The sequence below is a fragment of the Amphibalanus amphitrite genome, unplaced genomic scaffold, assembly GCF_019059575.1.
Source record: "Amphibalanus amphitrite isolate SeventyFive unplaced genomic scaffold, NRLGWU_Aamphi_draft 002325F_arrow, whole genome shotgun sequence".
Classification (NCBI taxonomy): Eukaryota; Metazoa; Arthropoda; class Thecostraca; order Balanomorpha; family Balanidae; genus Amphibalanus; species Amphibalanus amphitrite.
This window is the reverse complement of record NW_024883796.1, coordinates 5,259-26,800: the sequence shown is the minus strand read 5'-3', so window position 1 is coordinate 26,800 and position 21,542 is coordinate 5,259. Positions and strand designations below refer to the sequence as shown.

The following is a 21,542-nucleotide window of genomic DNA, read 5'->3' as shown; positions in this document are numbered from 1 at the left end:
CTGCGGCCGTTTTTCGCGAAGTTATTCGCCAAAAACTGAACCGTACCCTGGGGCACTTGACCTGACCTCAGAGGTCACCAGTTGACCTAGGACCTTAAAATCGGGTACCAATCTCTGCGTCTCGTAACGGCGCACACGCTCGTTTTTTCCGCGACGCGCTAGCTCCACCAGGGGCGAAACGGCGAGGGGGGGGTCGTACCCGCCCCCCCCCTCGGCCGGCGCGTATGTAGAAAACCAATAGGTCCGGCGAGGGTTAACCTACATTAGCACTTAGCAGTTAAAAAAAGGATGACATGCCCGGGAATGACGCGGTGGCCGCCCTGACATCGTGATGAAGTTGGGTGTGAGTAGAGACAATAGCTGGAGTACACATAATGTCAAGCGCCCATCAATCCAACCCTTCGGGCAGCAGCAGCATCAGCAGCCCGGCCATGTCCACCGATGCCGCTCAAGATCCGATCCAGAGCCGGCAGAGAGCACGGCTCTGCCCTGACCTGACACATATCCCCGGCGTGTCATGACGGACAGACCATTACCTCGCCTGTATAAATACAATGTATACAGTATACCTAACTTACCTATTTCTAAGTCTCATGTTGAGGCAAGAAGTGATCACTATCAGCGTCCAGTTCTACTTCGACGAAGACTCGTATTCAGACCTGGCAAAGAGAGCACGGCTCTGCCCTGTTTCCGCGGCTTCTAATGGCCACATCGATACGAGACATCTCCAATCGTCTGTTTTACCTAACTACAAAACCAGGTTGTTGTGTTGCGATTAGCACGATACAATTGTTGCGTACAGCGTAGATATTTGTTAAATGCGTAATTGATTAGAAATAGGAAAAGTAAACATTGCCATCGTCATTCGCCAAACAGGCGATGTCAAGCATAAGTCTGTCCGTCATGACACGCCGGGGATGTGTGTCAGGTCAGGGCGGCTCTGCCCTGGGGGATGTGTGACGCGCTCTATGCCGGCTCTGGATTCGGGTCTTGAACGACACCGGCGCGGTGGGCACGGCCGGGCTGCCGGTGCCGCTGCTGGATTGAGCGACACAATTGATTTATATGTGTACTCCCGCTATTGTCTCTACTCAATTCGTCACACTGTAAGGGTGGCCAAACTGTCTTCCCAGACATGTTATCTTTTCTTTCGAACTGCTAATCTAAGTAAAACAAACGTCAATCCTTGCAGCTTGATGAATAAACAAAGCGATATGTTACGCTAAGGAGGCAGCTGTATTCTGTAAACGGAATGTTTCGACTTTCGAGTGAACTACCCAGAAGCGTTGAGTCTTTTCTTAGTTCTGTTTGGCTTATTTTCTGAACAATCGACACAGAACAACGCGGCAAAGGTACCGATGCTGCACTGAAACTTTCCGCTCCAACAATATGGGTAGCGCACCCCTATCATGTGAAAGAGGACCACGCATTTTATTCCCTCCCACCACTGGCCGGCCGGCCGCCCGGTAGATGTCGTGGCGCGCGGTGCCGATAAGGCGCCTCCGCCGGCGCGCGGCGGCGAATTCTCGCCCTTACTGACACCGGCCGGCCGCCGGGCGTGACATGGTCCTCTTCAAGCCGTTTGGGGAGCATGAAGCAGTTAATATTTTTCGGAAAAAAGGGCATCGTTGGACTCAAAAAAGAATACCTCACCACACGAGCCATGAGCCCGTATACTTTTCCAAAATTCGATTTTTTTGAACAACCCTAGCCCACAGCTTAACATGGCATGGTGATGTTAGCTCTGAATATCATATTGCGGCACTAAAACTCATTCGTCAATGCTTGCTTTTCCCAGAATGTACCCCACCTGCAATAGTTTCTTTTTTCAAGGTACGGCAATCGGAACGATCGACGAGGCAATGGAATAATCTTGACCTTGACATTCCGAAAACCGAATATAAAAAGACATCGTTGTCTTACCATGGCTCAAAGTTGTGGAACAGCCTTCCTTATCATGTACGGAACTGTTCTAAAACCGAATTCGTTAATTACATCCATGACAGAGCGAATCATGGTGGACTGAGTGTGTAAACATTTGATGTACCTATGAACATTGTGTATATGTGTGTTGTATGTGTATTGTGTAATGTGTATGTATGAAGATTGTACCACTACCCAACGTAATGCCCACTACTTTGTGGTTGTCGGGTATACTGAAATAATAATAATAATAATAATAAAATAATATAGGTACTGCAGGTTTCGGTGCTGCGTTTTCTGTCACATGGGTATCACCTCTCCGCCTTGGCTCTTCTATCATCCGCTACCAAGTGGGTCACAGCATTTATATATTGATAATACTTACGAATCATTTCCTCTGGGTTTCTGGATTTCTGGATATCGTGCTATCCTAATTGTTGAGATTGTAGACTCCGCCATTTCAGTAAAAGGACCCAGCAGTCAGCTCCTATTCGTAGGGACGGTTGCTTCGTGCAAAGTTACATCCTACAATCAATAACTTCCGAATTTTTAGAAGATGAACTTCAGAAAGTATAAGTACTGTTTGACGAAAATGGGTTCAGTGACAACAATTTTATACAATGGTTTAACTATTCAGACAATGGTTGTCCCAGGCGTCAACTTGATTGGTAATACCGGACAGTGTCTGCTCTCGCGAACCAAGAACCATTCTGAGTGTCAGTCATTCGAGCTTGAAGTTTTACAGCCCCTCCAGACGAAGCAAAATAAACGACGATAGAACGAGTGACGAGCTTTTGGGGCAAGTGGAAATCATCTCTGACCATGTGCCATAGCGAGATTGTCTAAAAGTTGCCAGTTAAATCCTTCAGTTTTCGCAAGAACATAGATGGATGACGCCACCGTTCTAAATAATTGCATGTATTCAAGATATAAATTAGTACGCTATCGCAAAACATTGTCATTTCCTGATGAACACGCGTACGCATTTTGTTATCTGAGGGTGACAAAAAAAGGATATTCTATCAGAAACAAGATAGGGGTATTCGAGTACTTTGGCCCTAACGTTGTCACTTATAAAAAGATACTTGTTGTATAGCAGGGCAGAAATGAGTGGCACAAATTTTTTGGAAAATAATTCAAATGCATATTTAAAAGCACACACATGCGCACGACGCACGAATATTGGACAAGAATGGAGGACGTCCAGTATCATCACAAATCCAATACTGTACTATTCACAGTTCAAATCATGAAATTAGCGGTCTCAAGAAAAGAGTAATACATGTTTTGGGCCATGAAAAATAACAAAAAAAAATATGAAAGGGCAAAAACACACGATTCATGGAAAAACGGAAGGAAGAAAGCTGCCTATTCAAAACTTTCGCCACATGGAAAAGACCAGTCAACCTGCTAATATAAAACACAGATCCTGTAGAATCGTTCAACTTCCAGCAGACTTTGTACATGGCTGTACATATCAACACAGAAAATGGACAACCAAAAATTACCAGATACCGTAAGGTGGGGCTATTTGAGACAGTGGGGCTATTTGAGACAGTATTTAAAATTTCTATAAAATAAAAACCACTTAAAATTTATGCTTTATTTTTTGTTCAGGCGATTTACTGCTCGATTCCCCACCTCCCTGAGCAAAAATATCACACAAAAATCAAACGATCTTCATTTTATAGCGATTTCAAATACTGTCTCAAATAGCCCCACTGTCTCAAATAGCCCCACTTTACGGTACTATCAAAGCACATACACATCACCTATTCATTCTGCATTCATTTCGTACACATACCAAATGAGAGCAATGTCAATAAACACATTCGACATAGACATAAAAAACTTCTGCTAAAGCACTGACTGGAGAGGTAAAATGTCAGAATGACATTTCGAGCTTTGGCTCATGGTTTCTTGTTCAACTATGCGCATCACGTCGGTCCAAAGCCGAGTTCACATGCTCTGAGACTGGCCACTCAGTTGATGCTATTAGCGAGCAGTGAACAAAAGTCTGCGGCTCTGTTTTCCAGTTGCACCGCCGGCGCTAGCACAGAACGTATTTCTGCTTCTTAGTCATTGCTTGAAAGCCACCAAGGCAGACATCGAGGGGTTCCTGTTTTTGGGCCAGGACACACTGAAAGCACATCATTGTGCACACGACATCGTCCACTTTATCAGCCTCTCTCGGGCGTGGGCTGCTCGCAAGATCGCAGCCTGTCCCGAACCCAGCTCTGAGCCGCAAAAATGCACACACAACCATTGGCGAGTCCGAGAGTTTCTGGATGATTCGCACTGTCCCCAGGTTTGAGAGGCACGCGTTGACTGCGTGTTCACGAAGGTCCCAGACCAAGGGCTCCACGAGACGGTCGGCAGGCTAAAGATGACGTCATCATGAGTAGATGGTCATCAGGATCATCTGAAGTACGACAGGCGTAGCAACGTTAAAAATAGCAAAAAATAGCACACTGATCAGGTTTAGTGATGGACACAACAGAACATAGGGCAGCAAATGAACGACGAACAGCGATCTCGGCCAACTATAAGTAAGCCACTTTGTAATATATGTACTTTACTATATGCATACATTATACATTATACATTATACATACTTTTACTTCACTCCCCAACCAGCCCCATATTCAAAGTTCGTGTGAATTCAGCAATTTACGGTATCATTCATCTATTTTCACTACAGATCGCTACGTTCTTTTTACCATTTAAAAATATAACCTAACAAAACTATGTACGTTATACATTTGTTTTGGAACTCGGGGCATTCGACCGATCCCGACTGCATTGACACGCTCTAAAGTTCGCACCTCCTCCAGGGAGATGGGGTTGGTCTTCATCTTGGTGTCGATACTGTGGTAGCGCTCGTGCGCCAGATGAAGCCGCACCATGGCGATGAGGAAGCTCTCAACCGTCAGTACGCAGCTCTTGGTGAAACGCAGGATCAGACACTCCAGGACCTGCGGAGGAAACAGGGTCAGACACTTCAGAACACGGGAATCAAAGAACCAGGCACTCCACGACCTGCGGAAGAAACAGGATCAGACACTTCAAGACCTGTGTAAAAACAGGATCAGACTCTCCAGAACCTGTGTAACAGCAGTGTCGGACATTCAATATTACAGATCCTGTGTGGGAGCAAGGATCGTACGCCATGTTCAGAGTGCGCCGTAGCGGAACAAAGTCAAGGCTTTTTGATTTCAGAAAATTCATTGAAAATCTGACTTCAACTATGGTAACATCTTACTTCTACTCTTATTTCGAAAACATCCTTTTCTGGCAGCCCTGAACATAACAGCAGAAGTGACACCACGAGCAGATGTACGGACTCTCCGTTTGCCAGCCACTGTATACCTTGTTGGAGACGGTGACGCCGGCCCGTTCCTTGTTCCCCAGTGTCTGTACCTTGTTCCCCAGTGTCTGTACCTTGTTCTCCAGCGTCTGTACATAACGGCGGGTTGTTTTACCTTGTTGGAGACGGTGACGCCGGCCGGTACCTTGTTCCCTGCAGCGTCTGTATGCAGTGATGCACCTTGTTCCCCAGTGTCTGTACCTTGTCCCCAGCGTCTGTACATAACTGCTGGTTGTTTTACCTTGTTGGAGACGGTGACGCCGGCCTCGTACAGGATCGGCCTCGTGTTGTAGCTGGACGTCTTGTTGGTGTGGCCGCGATCGTACTTCAGAAACGCCAACTGAAATAACGATAAAACGCCGTCAGTACAGTGAATGAGATCTATAGAGGAACAACGATGTATGGCATTTAAAAAGGGAAAATCCATAGATGGCACCATAATCAGACAATTTTCTGATAGGAAAACGAATGCACATTGCATAAAGAAGAAGTTATTTTCACAAGCCAGCTTTGGTTGTGTAGCGTAATCACCTGGCTTCCAAGCAGTGTGTGTGGTAGTTACGTGGTTACGTGACTTAACTCCTAACTGGCTCCTGTTAGCGTTCGACCGGGCCCAGATCCACCCACCCATACATGGGTCAGAGAAGATGAATCCCCTCCGTCATTACATACCCGCCACGAGTGTAGCGTGAGCAGGATGGCGGGAATTTCGAACAGACTGATCCTGCCCGAGATGCTGTAGTCGCGCAGCATGATCAGAGACTTGCACAGCTCCAGACTGGGTTTGTCCGAGTGAAACACTGAAAACGGACAGTGATAGGAATGGTAAGATCAGTTACATCATCAGCGACTCGCGCACTGCACAGTGCAAGACTGGGCTTGTTCGAGTGAAACACTGAAAACGGAGACGGGGTATTGGAGCGGTAAACCAAGCGGTAGGAGCGCCACAAACGGTAGTTAGATATACAGACACGGATACAAATCATTCGTCAGGCTCTGAACGATGTTTACCAGGTATCAGTGCAATTGAACACTTTCGCTGGGACCCCACAAGCGAGTACTAGTCACTCGCAGCGCATTTCGACTGCGAATCTACAGAAAATGACGTATATTATTACTCTTATCGAAATTATCGCCCATTCAGCATGATGTCATCATCCATCAGAAATATTTGATAAACATACAGACTTGGAGCGCACATACAATGTCAAACATTTCGATAAACATAGCACAGCCAGTGATAAAATATAGCACTTAAATTGTCACCAGTGAGCACACAGCTTCTGTTGAGCAGGTTACCTTGCTTGCCGCCCTTCCAGTGGGCCTTGAGGATCTTGAGCAGGATGGCGGAGTCGACGTCCGGGGGGTACTTGGCCACCAGCTTGGCCAGGATCAGACGAGAGTCCGGCTGAAGGCACACACAAACGATGATTACCGAGCGCAATAACGATGAGTTGGTAAGTGGCAGTGCACAACAATCTAACAGCAACAATCATATGCAACAAATTAGTCACATTATTTGTTACGTGTAAAAATGAATATGTAAAATAGGTATTTTGAATGATCTGACAGCAAAGATAAGCAAGACTTTATATAAAATATAATGAATAATACTCTTTTTTTGTCTTGGTTTTCCTCTGATCTGCCATAAACTTCCACAACAGTTTTATCTTATGTCTGCATAAGAGACATTGTCTGGTAAATGTCAATCCATTACGTACGTATCGGATGCTGTCTTCCAGCGAGTCGGACGACACTGGTCGGAACACCATGTTGTCTTCATTCACCTCCCTGTGGAAACGGAAACGGGGTATTGACTATCACACATCAACACGGAGGAATACATCATAAAGATACGAACAGAACCCGTATCTAAGTAAGGAAGGCTTCATAAAAGTTCGTTTCAATTAAATATAATAACTTGCTTGCATCATTGGTTGAAATATCAATACTAGAACAATATCTGCCATACTATGTAGAAACAATATCTGCCCAATCTCCCAAACACTAACCGTGGGATATGATAATGAAACCTACCTAACTATTATAAACCACCTAGCAGCTGTACTGATACTGGCATCGGGCCGACAATGAATGATTTGGATTTTTTTGTCGCATCACCGTCACAGTGCCGGTCACATTACCCACATTACCGTCACAGCGCCAGTCACATTACCGTCACAGCGCCGGTCACATTACCGTCACAGTGCCGGTCATATTACCGTCACATTACCGTCACATTACCGTCACATTACCGTCACATTACCGTCACATTACCGTCACAATTGCGTCACATTTCTGCGCCACCCCACAGCAGTCCCGCTCACCAAATGTTGCTCTGTTCGTCTGTGAGCACCCGGAACAGAAACTTGGCGTCCCGGTTGGGCGTGGCTGTCTGAGGGACCACGATATAGTCCCCCGGAGGTAGTGTGAAGAAGGTGGCCGTCTCACGGGTACACGTGTACGCGGTGACGTCCAGCGGCTTCTGTAGGGGGGACAGAGAGGTGATGTCAACTTCAGTGTGTCCGGAAATCAAGCCAAGCCAAATGACAACGAAAACGCATGGGAATTTATTGAATCATGGTTGAACCTGAGTAGATATCAAATTGAGAATGTCCATTCGGTAATTGAACGAAGACATGCATCTCTTCCTACTCAATTCAATGATCGAAAATATGTCTTCAACAAACACGGTGGAAGAAAACGGCAATGATGGCATCGTAAATTGACATGGTTATTGTGAACAGCACATGTAGCAGGACGTGTAACAAAATATATGCTAAGCTAAGAGGCTAAGAGCACACGAAACGTAAGTAGAATGGGTCGCTATTATGGAACCTATCACACCGATATGCGTCGAACGGTATTCACCAATTATTATATACAAGCTGTATCGGAGACAGTCTCCCCCACTGCCAACTGACCGTGTTGGCTATGACCTCCTTGGTCAGCCGGTGGACCGACGAGGGCACTCCGTACACGGAGAAGCCTATGGGCGCCAGCGGCCGGCGCCGCTTCTTGACGTCATCAGAGGGCAGCGTGTCGTACTCCTGAGTCAGTGACACCACCACGTGACACTTGCTGGCCGAGCTGCGAGGGATCTGGATGTGAAACTGCGGGTTCTGGCCGGCCGTCTCTGTGGGGCGGGAAACAGACGGTTAGTGCACGGGTAAGGGATTCTGGCTCCCTTACCCGTGCACTAACAGACGGTTAGTGCACGGGTAAGGGATTCTGGCCCCAGTTTTCGTGGAAGGGCAAACACAACGTATGTTGAGGCAAGGCGGGAATGGTTCGTCTGTCATTCCTGTAGCAAAATACCATCAAGCACCTTATGTAAGCTTCTGCATTGGTAAGAATCGATCATGGGTATCTTATTTGTAAGGCATTTGAATGGTGCCACGATACTCATTCGTGCCAATACTAGCGTTGATAGCGTTAACATCGTTATATGTGCCGCAAATGTTCTCGAAACTTATGTTAATGCGATTCAACAACATCGTTGATAACTCGCATGCTCCCACTCCCACTAAACAGACTTCATCGAAAAACATGTGCGGCGCTTTGTTCATAGATAAGTTTTACATTTCGAGTAGAAATGACAGTATTATCGTAGCCTTAGCAGAATTAATGGTTTTGAGCCATGACATCGTAATCAGGAAATCAAAGAACACCGGTGAACACCCGGCTGAGCACATGCGATCCGGCATAGTGCCACTGTTCCTTGTCACCTGTTCAGCTCTTTTCAGCGTGGGTGGACATGAGTACGTTGGGGTGCGGCGAAGGGAAAATTCACGGCCGTAGCAGCATCAAAGTTACCGCGCATGGCCGTGGCAAGGTTTTGGGAACGACTTCCTCAAGCAACTATAGCTGAGTAGCATTATTTAGCAAGCTGATCGAAAGCATATTGCAAGTTTTATTGAAATGGTAAAAATAGAAATAAAACAGCAACACGATACAAAATAAATCATAAAAGCATAATAATTTTATCAGTCAACAACAATGCAATCAAGGTTCCTGGATACCTGCGAGGAGATTAGCCTACAGTTGGTCAGTAAGCGTTATGCTCTTTATAGTAGCCTCATCACACAGCCACCAAGCCTTCCCTCGCTTCAGCGACGTCATTACACCCCCTCTGACGTCACTGCACCTCCTAATCTGACGTCACTCCCCTCTATGACGTCACTCACCACAGCCGGGTCCGCCGCCGGCGTTGTAGCCTGTTCTCCACCGTCGTCTGGCCAGAACTGCCCTCCACGGCTTCTTACTGTGTAAGCACGACTCGCTCATCCAGTCATCTGGGCCGATATGGACCAGGTCCAGATGACTGAACACCCGCGCGAAGTCATCGAATGACATCCTGAGGACAGGAGAAGAGGGAGATGAGACGTTGAATGACATCCGGCGTGAGCAAAGTGGCGGGGGATGAGGTGTCGCTGAGCTACCTTTTTCTATGGTAGAAGTAACACTCTTCGCAAGAGCAACAAAACAAAACAAAGCAAAACAAAACAAAACAAAACAAAACAAAACAAAACAAAACAAAACAAAACAAAACAAAACAAAACAAAACAAAACAAAACAAAACAAAACAAAACAAAACAAAACAAAACAAACGAAACAAAACAAAACAAAACAAAAACGATAATGAAACAAAAATTTTCACGGCTCCAGTTTGCTACCAAATTGCGAAAGCTTCTACCACAGCTCTCTTTTGAGAGTAAGTACTCGTTAAAGCTCTGTAAGTTTCGTCAGCACTCTGGCACACTCAACTCATCAAACTCTCCCAAACTCGACTCACCAAAATTCTCCGTCGTTGGCGACTCTGACGCTGAGCAGGTCCTTGTCCCGGTCACTGAGACTGTCCCACTCCCAGCTCCTCTCACTCCAGGGGCCATTCCACTCTCCCCGGCCCCACGGGTTCCTCAGTCTGTGGGAAAAAAGACAGGGAGGACGCGTTATTGATCACTGTGAGGACGAGAGGGTAGTGTAGGGGTAGGGTAGGGTAGGGTAGGGTAGGGTAGGGTTGCATTCAATAACATCCTAACTTACAAAGGGCTCGAACAACTCGCATGCATCACCATCATACCTTACAGTTCAATTAAAAGCAGTTACCCAGTTCTACACAAAAAGAATAAAAATAAAAATGCAAGTTTCTACACCCAAACTAATGCATCCGTTAATCATACATATCATAACATACAGCTATTGCGTAAACCTGCACCTCTAGTATCCATAAAGCCCGTATTACATACCTGACCAGAGGCGTCTCGCCCAGTTTGCTTCTGACCCGCGCCAGTCCGGTGACGCTGTAGGCGTGCTGGGTCACCAGTCCGTTCCTCAGGCGCAGATTTCTCTTCGTGTCACGCTCCTAGAAACACAGGGGAAATGCCACACAGAAGATAAGTTTCCGCTCTCGAGAGACTCAGTACGAACGGATCAGGGAAGATGCGAGACTGTTCAGTGTTCCGTTCAAAACGACACAGCATAACTGGCGGACAGAGAACATGCATGTTCAGTTTCAGTTCGGAAGAGACTGTCGTGTTAGGAAAGCTTTGAGATACGCAGCAGGGTTTCCCATGTACTGTGTGCCTACTACGAGTTATCCAACATGTTTTTCTTTGACCGTACCCTGCGAACTGTGGAAAACACCAGGAGCACATGCATGGACCAGGAAAACGGTCGTAAGCGGCGACTTTACCGCCTACCGTGGAACATCATGGCTAATCGAGTGCATCACGATATGGCGCGGCAGAACAACTGAGCTTCCCAATTACATCCCTTCGCCTTTTATATTACCAGGCACGGTATCACAAATTTTTACTATTTTTTTACAGAAGTGCCGAACTGCCGAGCCGAAGACGGACATTTATTTCTTTTAGTATGCGGTTTGGATAGTAAGACAGACAATTGCCCAACATACATAATCTCAGAGGCTGACAAAAGTGGTTAGAACTTGTAACCAAAACGGCAGCGGGAGATACGTTTGACAACAAATGGCAAGCTAATTTCGTCGGCATTTCTGTTCAAAGCAAATATGCCGATTCAAGATTTGTCATATGTTTACTTCCCATAAACAATTCATAAGATAAAGAGCTCTCATATTGCTAATGCTAAATTTCACCAGATACACGTTAACTGAATGAACACACATAAGTGCACGCACTCACCATGTGTATGCTGGCCACGATGAGGCTGGAGCGCGGCACGGCGCTGTTGAGCACCTGGTAAATGACGAACGTCTCTTGCTGCTGCAGACTAAAACTCTGCACGATGCCGCCCGTAAGGTCCTGCAGCGCCAGGGTGGTCGAATTTTGGTGCAGACACTCGTACGAGCCGTACAGTCTGTGGAAAACGGCCGCCATATAATGAGTGAGAGGCAGTTCAGAGGCACAAGATTACGAAAATAGGTCGTCTCATTACTAAAGGAAAGGTTACATGATACGATAAATTTGTTAGCCTACGATCAAGTTTGTTAGTTGTTGATCTGTTATCAAAGCTGTAAACAGTGCAGCGTCATTAACACGCGCACCGACGGGGGGGGCGGATATCCGCCCCCCCCCCCTGAGGTTTTTCGCGGATAGCGGGAAAACCGCGGCGCGGAGTGCCGCGAAATTTGGTACGACTATTCTCTCATCAACTTTACACATGGTGCGCAAGTTTGAACCTCCTAACTTTTAAGGTCAGGTCACCAGCTCACTTTGAATGACCCAACCTCAAGTCATTTTTTTGCAACTTTGTCACCGTGCCAGAGCTACAGTAGATGTCGGAGGCTTTTGAAAGTCGCAGGATGTTATTAGGTCATCAGTAGCTACAATTTGTATATTTCGGAATTTTGATGTCGGTGACCTAAGGTCAGGTCAATTTCGCGACCTCCCCATTGTAAGTCAATGGGGGAAAAATCAACTCCCTGTTTTTACCACTAAAACGGGTCGGAATGGCCCCATATACCATACATGACTTCATATACGATCAACCTTCACTACCTTGAGGTCTGTTTTGCTGTTGGGCAGCTATAAGGTCATGTGACGTCATCAAAGGTCACCAAAGGTTTTTTGCCAATAACTCGGTACAGGAACAAGATATAGCCGCGCGGATGGTCTCATTGTGTTCAGCTCGTCAAGACGCATCGAATGATATACATGATGACCTCAAGGTCACGTGACCTGAGGTCAACCTTTGACCTTGACCTGTCGAGGTCAACATATATATATATATATATATATATATATATATATATATATATATATATATATATATATATATATATATATATATATATATATATATATATATATATATATATATATATATATATATATATGTTACAGGCAAAGTGAAAACTCGGGCATTTTGCAAAATGCCTAGGCAATTTGCAAAATGCCTGACAGGTTAGGCATTTTGCAAAATGCCCAGGCAATTTGCAAAATGCCTGACCGCCAGGCATTTTGCGAAATGCCTAGGCAGTTTGCAAACTGCCTGACCCACCAGGCATTTTGCAAACTGCCTAGGCAGTTTACAAAATGCCTGGCGGGTCAGGCATTTTGCAAAATGCCTGAGTTGTGATTGATTTATTTTACCGTTATTGTTTACCACAGGCGTTGACCATGTCGCTCCCATGTGCCTGAGCCCCAAACACATTCAATATTTACGAATATACCCACGTCTTGTGCCACTTCCGTCGAGATGGAACCACTACTGAATGGTGTAGATTGAGCCAAAGTCTCCCTATAATTTTCGTATACGGAGTTGTAGCTGTTCGTGTGTAGGAATGCTGCGATGGGGCGCGGAGCATGGCACAGAGAAACATGGGCGCGGAAAAACGCGGCGACCGGCCGAATATATATTGACCCGACATTCTTCGCTTCCCGTGCTTATTTACATCACGGCAAGAGAGGGCCGCAGCGACACGGGGTTGCCAGCGATCGATAGAACAGAGACAAGCGTATCCAATAAACATATTTGTTAATCACGTGTCACCTGGAAAGAAATAGTCTATATCTTGAGAAATCAGCCATTTTGGTATGTACATTTTAGGAAAAAACAGCATTTAAAAAACAATGGCAATGCATTGGAATGAGATGAGATACATTCCATAGACAACAAGAACATGTGGCTTTTCCGCTTTTCCAGAAAAGCAAGTTTTTGGTCATCCACGACCCACGTGCACACCTTTGTAATAAAAAGACGCTTAGAAATTACAAGTTTTACATGCAACGGGCATGTTCATCTTTACACAGTCACAATGCATTGATAATGTAGACGTGTGGCTCGCCAACCAAGCTACCATACATCGAAAGAACATTCTTTTTCTGATCAATATCCACACAAAGTATTTCCAGAGTCATCAAGGCTCTTAGAAACATAACCGTGTTTAACGCGTGTTTACCGATAAAACCGCGTCGGGCGCCCGGTAGCCGGCGCGGCGGCCGGGCCGCTCGCGCTGCCTGGGGCTCAGTGACCTTGAACTCGGCAGCGCTACTCGGAGAATGTCTCACTGTGTGTCCTCCCACTTGGTGCGTATCGCTTGTGATTAACCCCTGTTGGCGGCACTTACAATGATGCTTACGCATCGTCGCTGGTGTGAGTTCGATGTCAGGCATTTTGCAAACTGCCTGAGAAAATAATTTCAGGCAGTTTGCAAAATGCCTGGTGGGCCAGGCAGTTTGCAAACTGCCTAGGCATTTTGCAAAATGCCTGGCCGGTCAGGCATTTTGCAAATTGCCTGGGCATTTTACAAAATGCCTAGCCAGTCAGGCATTTTGCAAATTGCCAAGGCATTTTGCAAAATGCCCGAGTTTTCACTTTGCCTGTAACATATATATATATATATATATATATATATATATATATATATATATATATATATATATATATATATATATATATATATATATATGTATATCATTCGATGTGGATTGACGAGAGGATCACGATGATGCCCTTAGTTTGTTCCTATCTTGACTAATTCGAAAGTTATTCGAGAAAAACTCTCTCCATATCTAGCACCGCCATTTTGACTTCTTCGACCCCTGTGACGTCATCTTTGACCTGATCTGAAAATGACCTTGGTAAAAATTGTAGACCTTGTCCGTGCGTATCCGATGCCGTTTACCGCTTGTCGCTATCTTGCTTCGTTCTCGAGATCTCAGGGGGGCGGTCATCCGCCCCCCCCCCCGTCGGTACGAAGTTGGCGCAGACCCCAGTCGGTGCGCGGGTTAAAAAATAATCTGGGAACGCTCAGGTAGCTGCAGATGAATAAATCACACCTACAGGGTGTTTCACTAAAAGTGTCAAAAAGTAAATGCTTATTAAAGATATATAAAATATGCAAATCACGTGGTTGCGCACGTGGCTTTGTTGCAAATTTTTGGACATTTATGCTTTGTCCATTTAAGATGTATTTTACACCCACACGGAGCGAGGGCAGGAGGCCAAAGTTACTATAGTTCGTTTTTCTTAAGTTTGCCCCTCACTGTAAACGCCTTTTTGAACACAGCACGAGTATTGCTAGTTGAATTACTGAGAAAACTGGTTGGCGCACATTGATTTCACCAGATTTCACAGACGATCAATTTAATCAAATTTGTTTACTATTTCACAGACGCATAGCTCGTAGTTGCCCATACCTACAGCTCCACCGTGATAGACGACTTCTCAGGAATTATGTCTGAACTAATTAATAATTTGCACGGCGTTTAACATTAACGTTACATCGTCGACTTTCAAAACTTATTTTGAAAATATTATTCAAATCTCCAATACAATGTGCGCCAACCAGTTTTTTCAGTAATTCAGCTAGCAATTCTCGTGCTGTGTTCAAAAAGACGTTTACAGTGAGGGGCAAACTTAAGAAAAACGAACTATAGTCGTTTTTTTTCCCTATACAGATCAAGAACAGGTTATTTACACCTCAACAGGAGGGGTGAATTACACTTACATTTGGTGCCATCAGAAACATTGAAACCGTATGCCGACTTTTCAGGAAACGTTTTACTCTCTCACCTCGCTACGTTCCAGATTATAAAAGTTTAAAAGGGCTTCTTAAGAGGTTTAAAAGGGCTCCTTCGATGCCAGTTCCAGTCCAAAAAAGGCGGGGTCGCCCCCACCTCTCGGCGGAAACCGTTGAAAAGGTCAGGGTCTTTTTGAGGGCCTTTGAAGATAACAAGAAGCTAATTTCAACATCAGAATTCAGAAATAGCCAAGGCCTTACAAGTTATCAAAAACAGCCACTGTGACGGCTGTAGCCACCAGGAACTGGCTGGACCAGAAGTTCCTGGGCCAAATAATCAGTTGCCTCACCGCCCGCACCCATGGCCAGCGCGAAGCCCCGATCTGTCACCGCTAGACTTCTGGTTTTGGTCAGTGACTCAGTAGCTCTCGCAGAGCTGAGGAAGAATCAAGTCGCATCACTTCGGGAGCTGAAGAGCACAATTCAAGGCTTTGCCGACAGTCTGGACGCTGAATATGAAAACGAGCTGCGAGCCACCTCCGGACACGTGCCGAAACGGTGCATCAAAAGAAGGGGCGGATATGTGGAATAGGTTTGAGTGACGGTGATATCGCTGTTATATATTCAAATGTCCAACAATTGCGGATGAAATGATATGAAAAGGTCCTTAGAAAGCATTGTTCTTATGTGCATTATGACCTTTTACTTTTTGACACTTTTAGTGAAACACCCTGTATAAGTTAAATGGAGCGACAAAAGTAGACAAATAGGCAAGGCAAAATGTATACATGCACCTTCCATAGTTTTGGTTAGCCTGAATGCCTCATTATCGGCGAGGCTTTACTCACTTGGCATAGGCCTTCTCGAGGAGTGCCGACCAGAACTCTGATGGGTCCGAGGAGTGCGCGTACAGCAGACGACCTCGGAGGGTGGGCAGCCGGTCGTCTACCAGCACCTCGACCCACTCGCCAAAGTGCCAAAAACGGAACCTGAGAGAGGGTACACAACGGAGGGTTAGGGACCAGTGCCTCGACTCACTCGCCAAAGTGCCAGAAACGGAACCTGAAAGAGGGTACACAACAGATAAGTTAGGAACTAGCACCTCGACCCACTCGCCAAAGTGCCAGAAACGGAACCTGAAAGAGGGTACACAACAGATAAGTTAGGAACTAGCACCTCGACCCACTCGCCAAAGTGCCAGAAACGGAACCTGACAATTGTAAACAACAAAAGGGTTAGGGAGTAGGGACTAAGAGATGCGCTTACTCGCCAAAGAGTCAAAATCGAGCTTGACAATTTGAGATAGGGAGCGTCGAGCGACAGCAGTTTCAAGCACTATGACACGATTGACCTGCATACGATTGATGCATGAACGGAAGATTATAACACTAGCCAGTTGAGGTGACTCGCGGTCCTATTATTCCTTTACCCAAGAACACTGGCGGCTGTTCTGACCTGAACAGTCCGCAGTAGTCCTGCTCAAACGACTGATCGGGCGGCACCACCCTGTCCAGGAACCGGGGCGTCAGGGTCAGCGTGGAGACTGCCTGCAGGAGCCAGATGTCACCCAGCTCCCCCCGCTCCACATCGAACCGGCCGCTGCTGTCCGAGATGAACCGAGGACGGTCCACGATCTCCTGAACGGGGGGAGGTCAAAGGTCAGTGGACGAGTCCATTTTGTACTGCGGGAAGGTAGTACATACATGGGTCAATGGGAGATTTCACGATCCCCTGAAGGGGGAGGTCAAAGGTCAGTGGGAGAGTTCATTATTTACTGCGGGGGAGGTAGTACATACATGGGTCAGGGGAAGAGTCCATTATGTAAGTTGGGGGAGGTAGTAGAGTGTGAACGGGAGAGTGCACGATCTCCTGCACGGGGAGGTAGTAGGTACAGGGGGCCATTGAGAAAGTAATGCTACTGGCTATTGATGAGCCACATTTCCGAGTTTATGCCCACTCGTCGATAGCTATCGCTGACTGACTGATCTATGACTGACCCAAATAAGCTAACAATCATCATCAGTCACTGACATAGAAATTGCCATCTCCATATCGATATCATGCGAAGCCGTACTCACATGTGATCGAGTCACTACTATACTATACCAAGGCCGCTTACTCTCTGTTTAGCACGTAGATGAATCCAGAAAAGCACGTAGATGAATCCAGAAATACATCACCGTTTAAATAGATCGTCGTTCGCTTACAGAGTGTCAGCCATATCTTTTTCTCCCGATTCCCAGCCACATTTTCCATTTCATTTCCCTATCACGTCTCTCAAACACATCCCCCGTAATATCTCTCATTTTTTATCATATCTCCCGTGCCCTATAAAATCTCCCCCTCCCCCCCCCCCCAGCCGTCACTCACGTGCGGTCGGAGCCATACGACTCCGCTGGGGGCGCGGGCCCTGCCCAGTGCCTGGCTGCCCGCCGGGAAGTCGGGGTCCTCGAACAGAAGCCCTCGCTCCCGACAGGAGCGGCGGATGTGCTGGTAGGTGCCGCCCTTCCCCGTGGATCCCTGCTTGCTGACCGACCGGTCGATGGTCCAGTACCTGCAGGGGAGAGGAGAGATTGGTCAGTGGGCTGGTTAGATGACTCAGGTAATATTTGTGACTAGACAGATATATGGATAGATAATGGTGAAGCTAAATATATGTGGATGATGGATAGATACTTTAATTACATACTCTTGGTCCATGTATGTATGGGGAATAAAAGAAAAAAATCAAGTCACATACAATGGCAATCACAAGTAATGATCACGTCCAGATAGATAACGTACATATACATGCCAGATCCCCAAGGCACAATGCAGAAATGATACGATTTTATGGGGTGTTGAGATAGCTGGTCAGTGGTTAGATAAATTTGTGGCCGCTTTTGCCATCACATAAGCATTTGTCATTCATTTATTCGTCACTACGTTGACCTCCCGTTCGAGTCGAAAAGCGACTCCAACAACTGACACACCTCAGCGCAAAGAACTTAGGAGACGTGTTCAGTGTTCTTGTGTCATCAAGCTGCTTTCAATTTTGGCTCTTCACATTTCGGTAATGAGTGACCTGGGTCATGCGTTGAAGGAAACAAACAATTATTGTACTATTTGTCACCCACCCTGCTGTCATAAGTTACTTTTCCCGCAGGTGTAGATGGCACTGGGTCGTCATTTTCGCCGCAGTGTCGCTGGTCCGTGCGGCGCTTTCGTCACCTTTCACCTTGTGTGGTATGGGAGAGGAGCCATTACACATTGTCTTACACTTCGCGACACGGTGAAAGGCAGCGCACAGTCGAGATCAGTTTACAATACCGGAGAGATGGAGACAGAGACAGTGGGGTGCTGGTATTTTTTAGCTTCATGGATCACAGCAGACACAGACGGGTAATGTTTTAGTAGAACACTCACAACTTAAAAATACATCAAATGGTTGAAAATGGTTCGTGTTCAACTTCCACGGTGTAATATTGTGTAGGTATAGTTTAACGGCATATCAAGTGATCAAAGCAAATGTGAAAAAAGGAAATATTTTCTATGATGATGTCACATGGCAAACGATGGTAGAGAAAACAAACTTCAAGTTCAGTTACAGCATTAGTGCTATCTTAATAATCTCGTCGGAAAATGGCAAAGCAGCAGCTACATGAGAGGATCGGATGTTAGCACAGGCTGCGTTGTTAAATGTTAATTTTGTACGGGCTACGGATGCTCCTTATTCAGTTTGATTTATTGCTGCAACCTGATTCATCGTATGAACCAGTTATCAAATCAAATAAGAAGACTTGGAAGGTGATGAAACCAACAACAGCACTCTGGTTCACACATTGATCAAGAAATTGCAATGATTTCCACCTTGCAAGCACATGCGATATTACCTGCCATAACAAGGGGCAGTACACAAGCTCCGACCGCAGTTCCGCCGCGACCACTGACCTTAGCGCGCGATCTTTGACCCCAAGTCGCGACCTTTGACCTTGTCCCATGCTCGGCTGCCATTGAACCGTTGCTTCAGCGGACAATGATACTGAGTTGCGACGCCAAACGCAATAAATACAGACGGCGACGCCGCATGGAATCCGTTCATGGAAGTCGGGTTTAGGTGCAGCCTGTGACCCGTGCACATAACACTGTGTCTGGGAGTGCAATGGTGGCGGCTGCACCAAGGGTCAGTGCTGGGTCCCGCGGTCATGGGGCGGTGGCTTGACCAAGAAAGACGGCTCAGACTTCGGCGGACTTTCAGCCTGCTAGAAACGGGTTCACTTCACAAAAGCTATGCTTCATCGGGAGAACCAAGATAAAATTTATAATTGGTTCAGACGTGACATGTTTTAATTCACAAATTGGACTTGTAGCCAAATGAATGGTTCACCACCAAAGTCCAAAAAAGCGGTGTAATATCGAGGTCTCAGCTCAAATTGAAGTTTATTTCAAAGAACCTACATCATTTCGCAGAGCAGACGCTACCATACGCTAATCTGAAGCTCGCAGCTGGCACAGAGCACAGCTATACAACGTTGAATGACATTCTAGCAACTTGTATTTCATAATTTATCTTGTACTCCATAGCTGACGTATCGTGTTGAGCTGCAGTGTTTGATGTCCTGATAATGTCAATTAAACATCACATAATGTCATAGCAAATAAATTGCACACAGATCATTCTAAATGGGTTGCCAGCCATACCGAACCAGCCATACTAGTAGTTGACGAATGCACTCGTGAGTACAGCCCACCGCTAAAGTAATGTAGGGTTTTACCAATCTCAACGGTTGGCTTTGACTGGCGATTGTATGCGGAGTGATCGAAAAGAAGATGTCAACAGCTAAAATTGCAGCTGCAAGGGTGACGATAGATATAAGCTACATTCAAAGTTTCATTGTAGTCTGGTTAATCGTTCCTAAGCTTCAGAAGCAGAACATACCCATGACTGAAACCGCACATTAATTCTGCTGTGGACTGTACCTACCTACATCTGGAAATATTTGTGGTATCTTCATCTAAAACTGTAAAAAGCACCACAACAAAAAGTAATATCAATCCCACCGACCGACTCTCAGGGTCATTGACAGGGGAAATCGTCACTTCTGACAGTATAAGACCGCTGAATGACCCCCTCCACCGCCTGACCGTCCCACTTACCGACACTGACAGGCCGCTGCCTCTGGCGGCGGCAGAAGCCGTGGTCCCCCATCGCCCTCAGGCTCTGGGTCCGACTGAACGTGACGCAGGCGGACGGCAGGTCGATGGTCAGGACGGCTGGAGGGCAGCCTCACCGCGCCGCGCCGCTCAGACGTCTGCGCGTTCAGCAGCACCATGGTGATGTGGTAGGTGTAGATGTAGATGTAGATGTAGATGTAGATGTGACGATGAAGTCTCTTTACCCCATGGACGCTCTCCAACTATAGCACTTCAACGACACTATGATCTCAGTCTGTTCTACACTTCCCAATCGAATGGCTATGTTGCACTTATCTGTAATGAGTTCGCTCACCGTTCGCTTTCACACTATTCAACAATTTCAGCAGTCAGCACACTTCTTCGCTGCTGGTCCACAGGTTTCCACCGCCATTCAAGACGATGTCCTCAGACAGCACCCGAACCAACACCGTGTACTTGCTACGCTACTGTCAACTCACGTCGAATCACGACGTCAATTCACGAAGATGACCACGAGTTACACTCAAACCACCGCTGTATCGTCGTTATCCTGTCGTTCATTCAGACCGGCTGAGCCGTCCGCGACCGTCTGATGACCACTCTCCTTTACAGCACCACTGACGACTCCGCTGGAGGAGCCCGCCTCCGCCCTCTTCCCTGACGACTACCGCGGAGGAATGCCAACCGGCCGGTCGGCGTGCCGGGCCGCGGCGCGTCGCGAATTTCACGGAACGAGTTCAGTGCTCCGGTACCGCCGGCCCGGGCGCCACTGGCCGCTGGAAACTCGCCGCCGCAGACCGCCGCGACAGGCGGCTGTAGTGAGGAGTCTTGAGGTATGTGGAGCAGGGAAGTGGGAGGTGACTTCAGAAACAACAGCAACAGCAGAAGCGGTAGAAGTAGTAGTAAGAGTAATAGGTGAATTCGCAACAGCTACCGAGGTCCTGGCAGATGTAACAGCAATCACTCCAGCAGCACTAGAAACAGGAGCATTCGCATCAGCAGCACTCGCTACAGCTACCTTAGTCCAGGCAGCAGAAGTTCAGGCGGCAGCAGCAGTACTCCCAGCAGCAGCACTCACTCCAGCAGCGCTGGCAGCTCCGGCAGACTCTCCGCTGGATACACCTCCCGACGGAGTGGCCTGCACGTCTCTGT

General features: G+C 46.6%; 1 protein-coding gene across 1 annotated transcript; it reads right to left on the bottom strand.

The window, feature by feature from the left end:
* Positions 1-2,825: 2,825 nt before the first annotated feature.
* LOC122376814 (calpain-9-like) lies at positions 2,826-21,012 on the bottom strand. The gene is made up of 16 exons (XM_043356780.1): positions 20,373-21,012; positions 17,607-17,790; positions 16,692-16,873; positions 16,085-16,225; positions 11,455-11,629; positions 10,540-10,655; positions 10,086-10,214; positions 9,478-9,647; positions 8,215-8,426; positions 7,618-7,775; positions 7,012-7,081; positions 6,590-6,698; positions 5,963-6,090; positions 5,532-5,630; positions 4,749-4,898; positions 2,826-4,345 (listed from the first exon to the last, which is right to left on the bottom strand). Exons 1-16 carry the CDS (start codon positions 20,546-20,548, stop codon positions 4,319-4,321), a joined length of 2,226 nt encoding a protein of 741 aa, XP_043212715.1. The 5' UTR covers positions 20,549-21,012; the 3' UTR covers positions 2,826-4,318.
* Between the last annotated feature and the right edge of the window lie 530 nt (positions 21,013-21,542).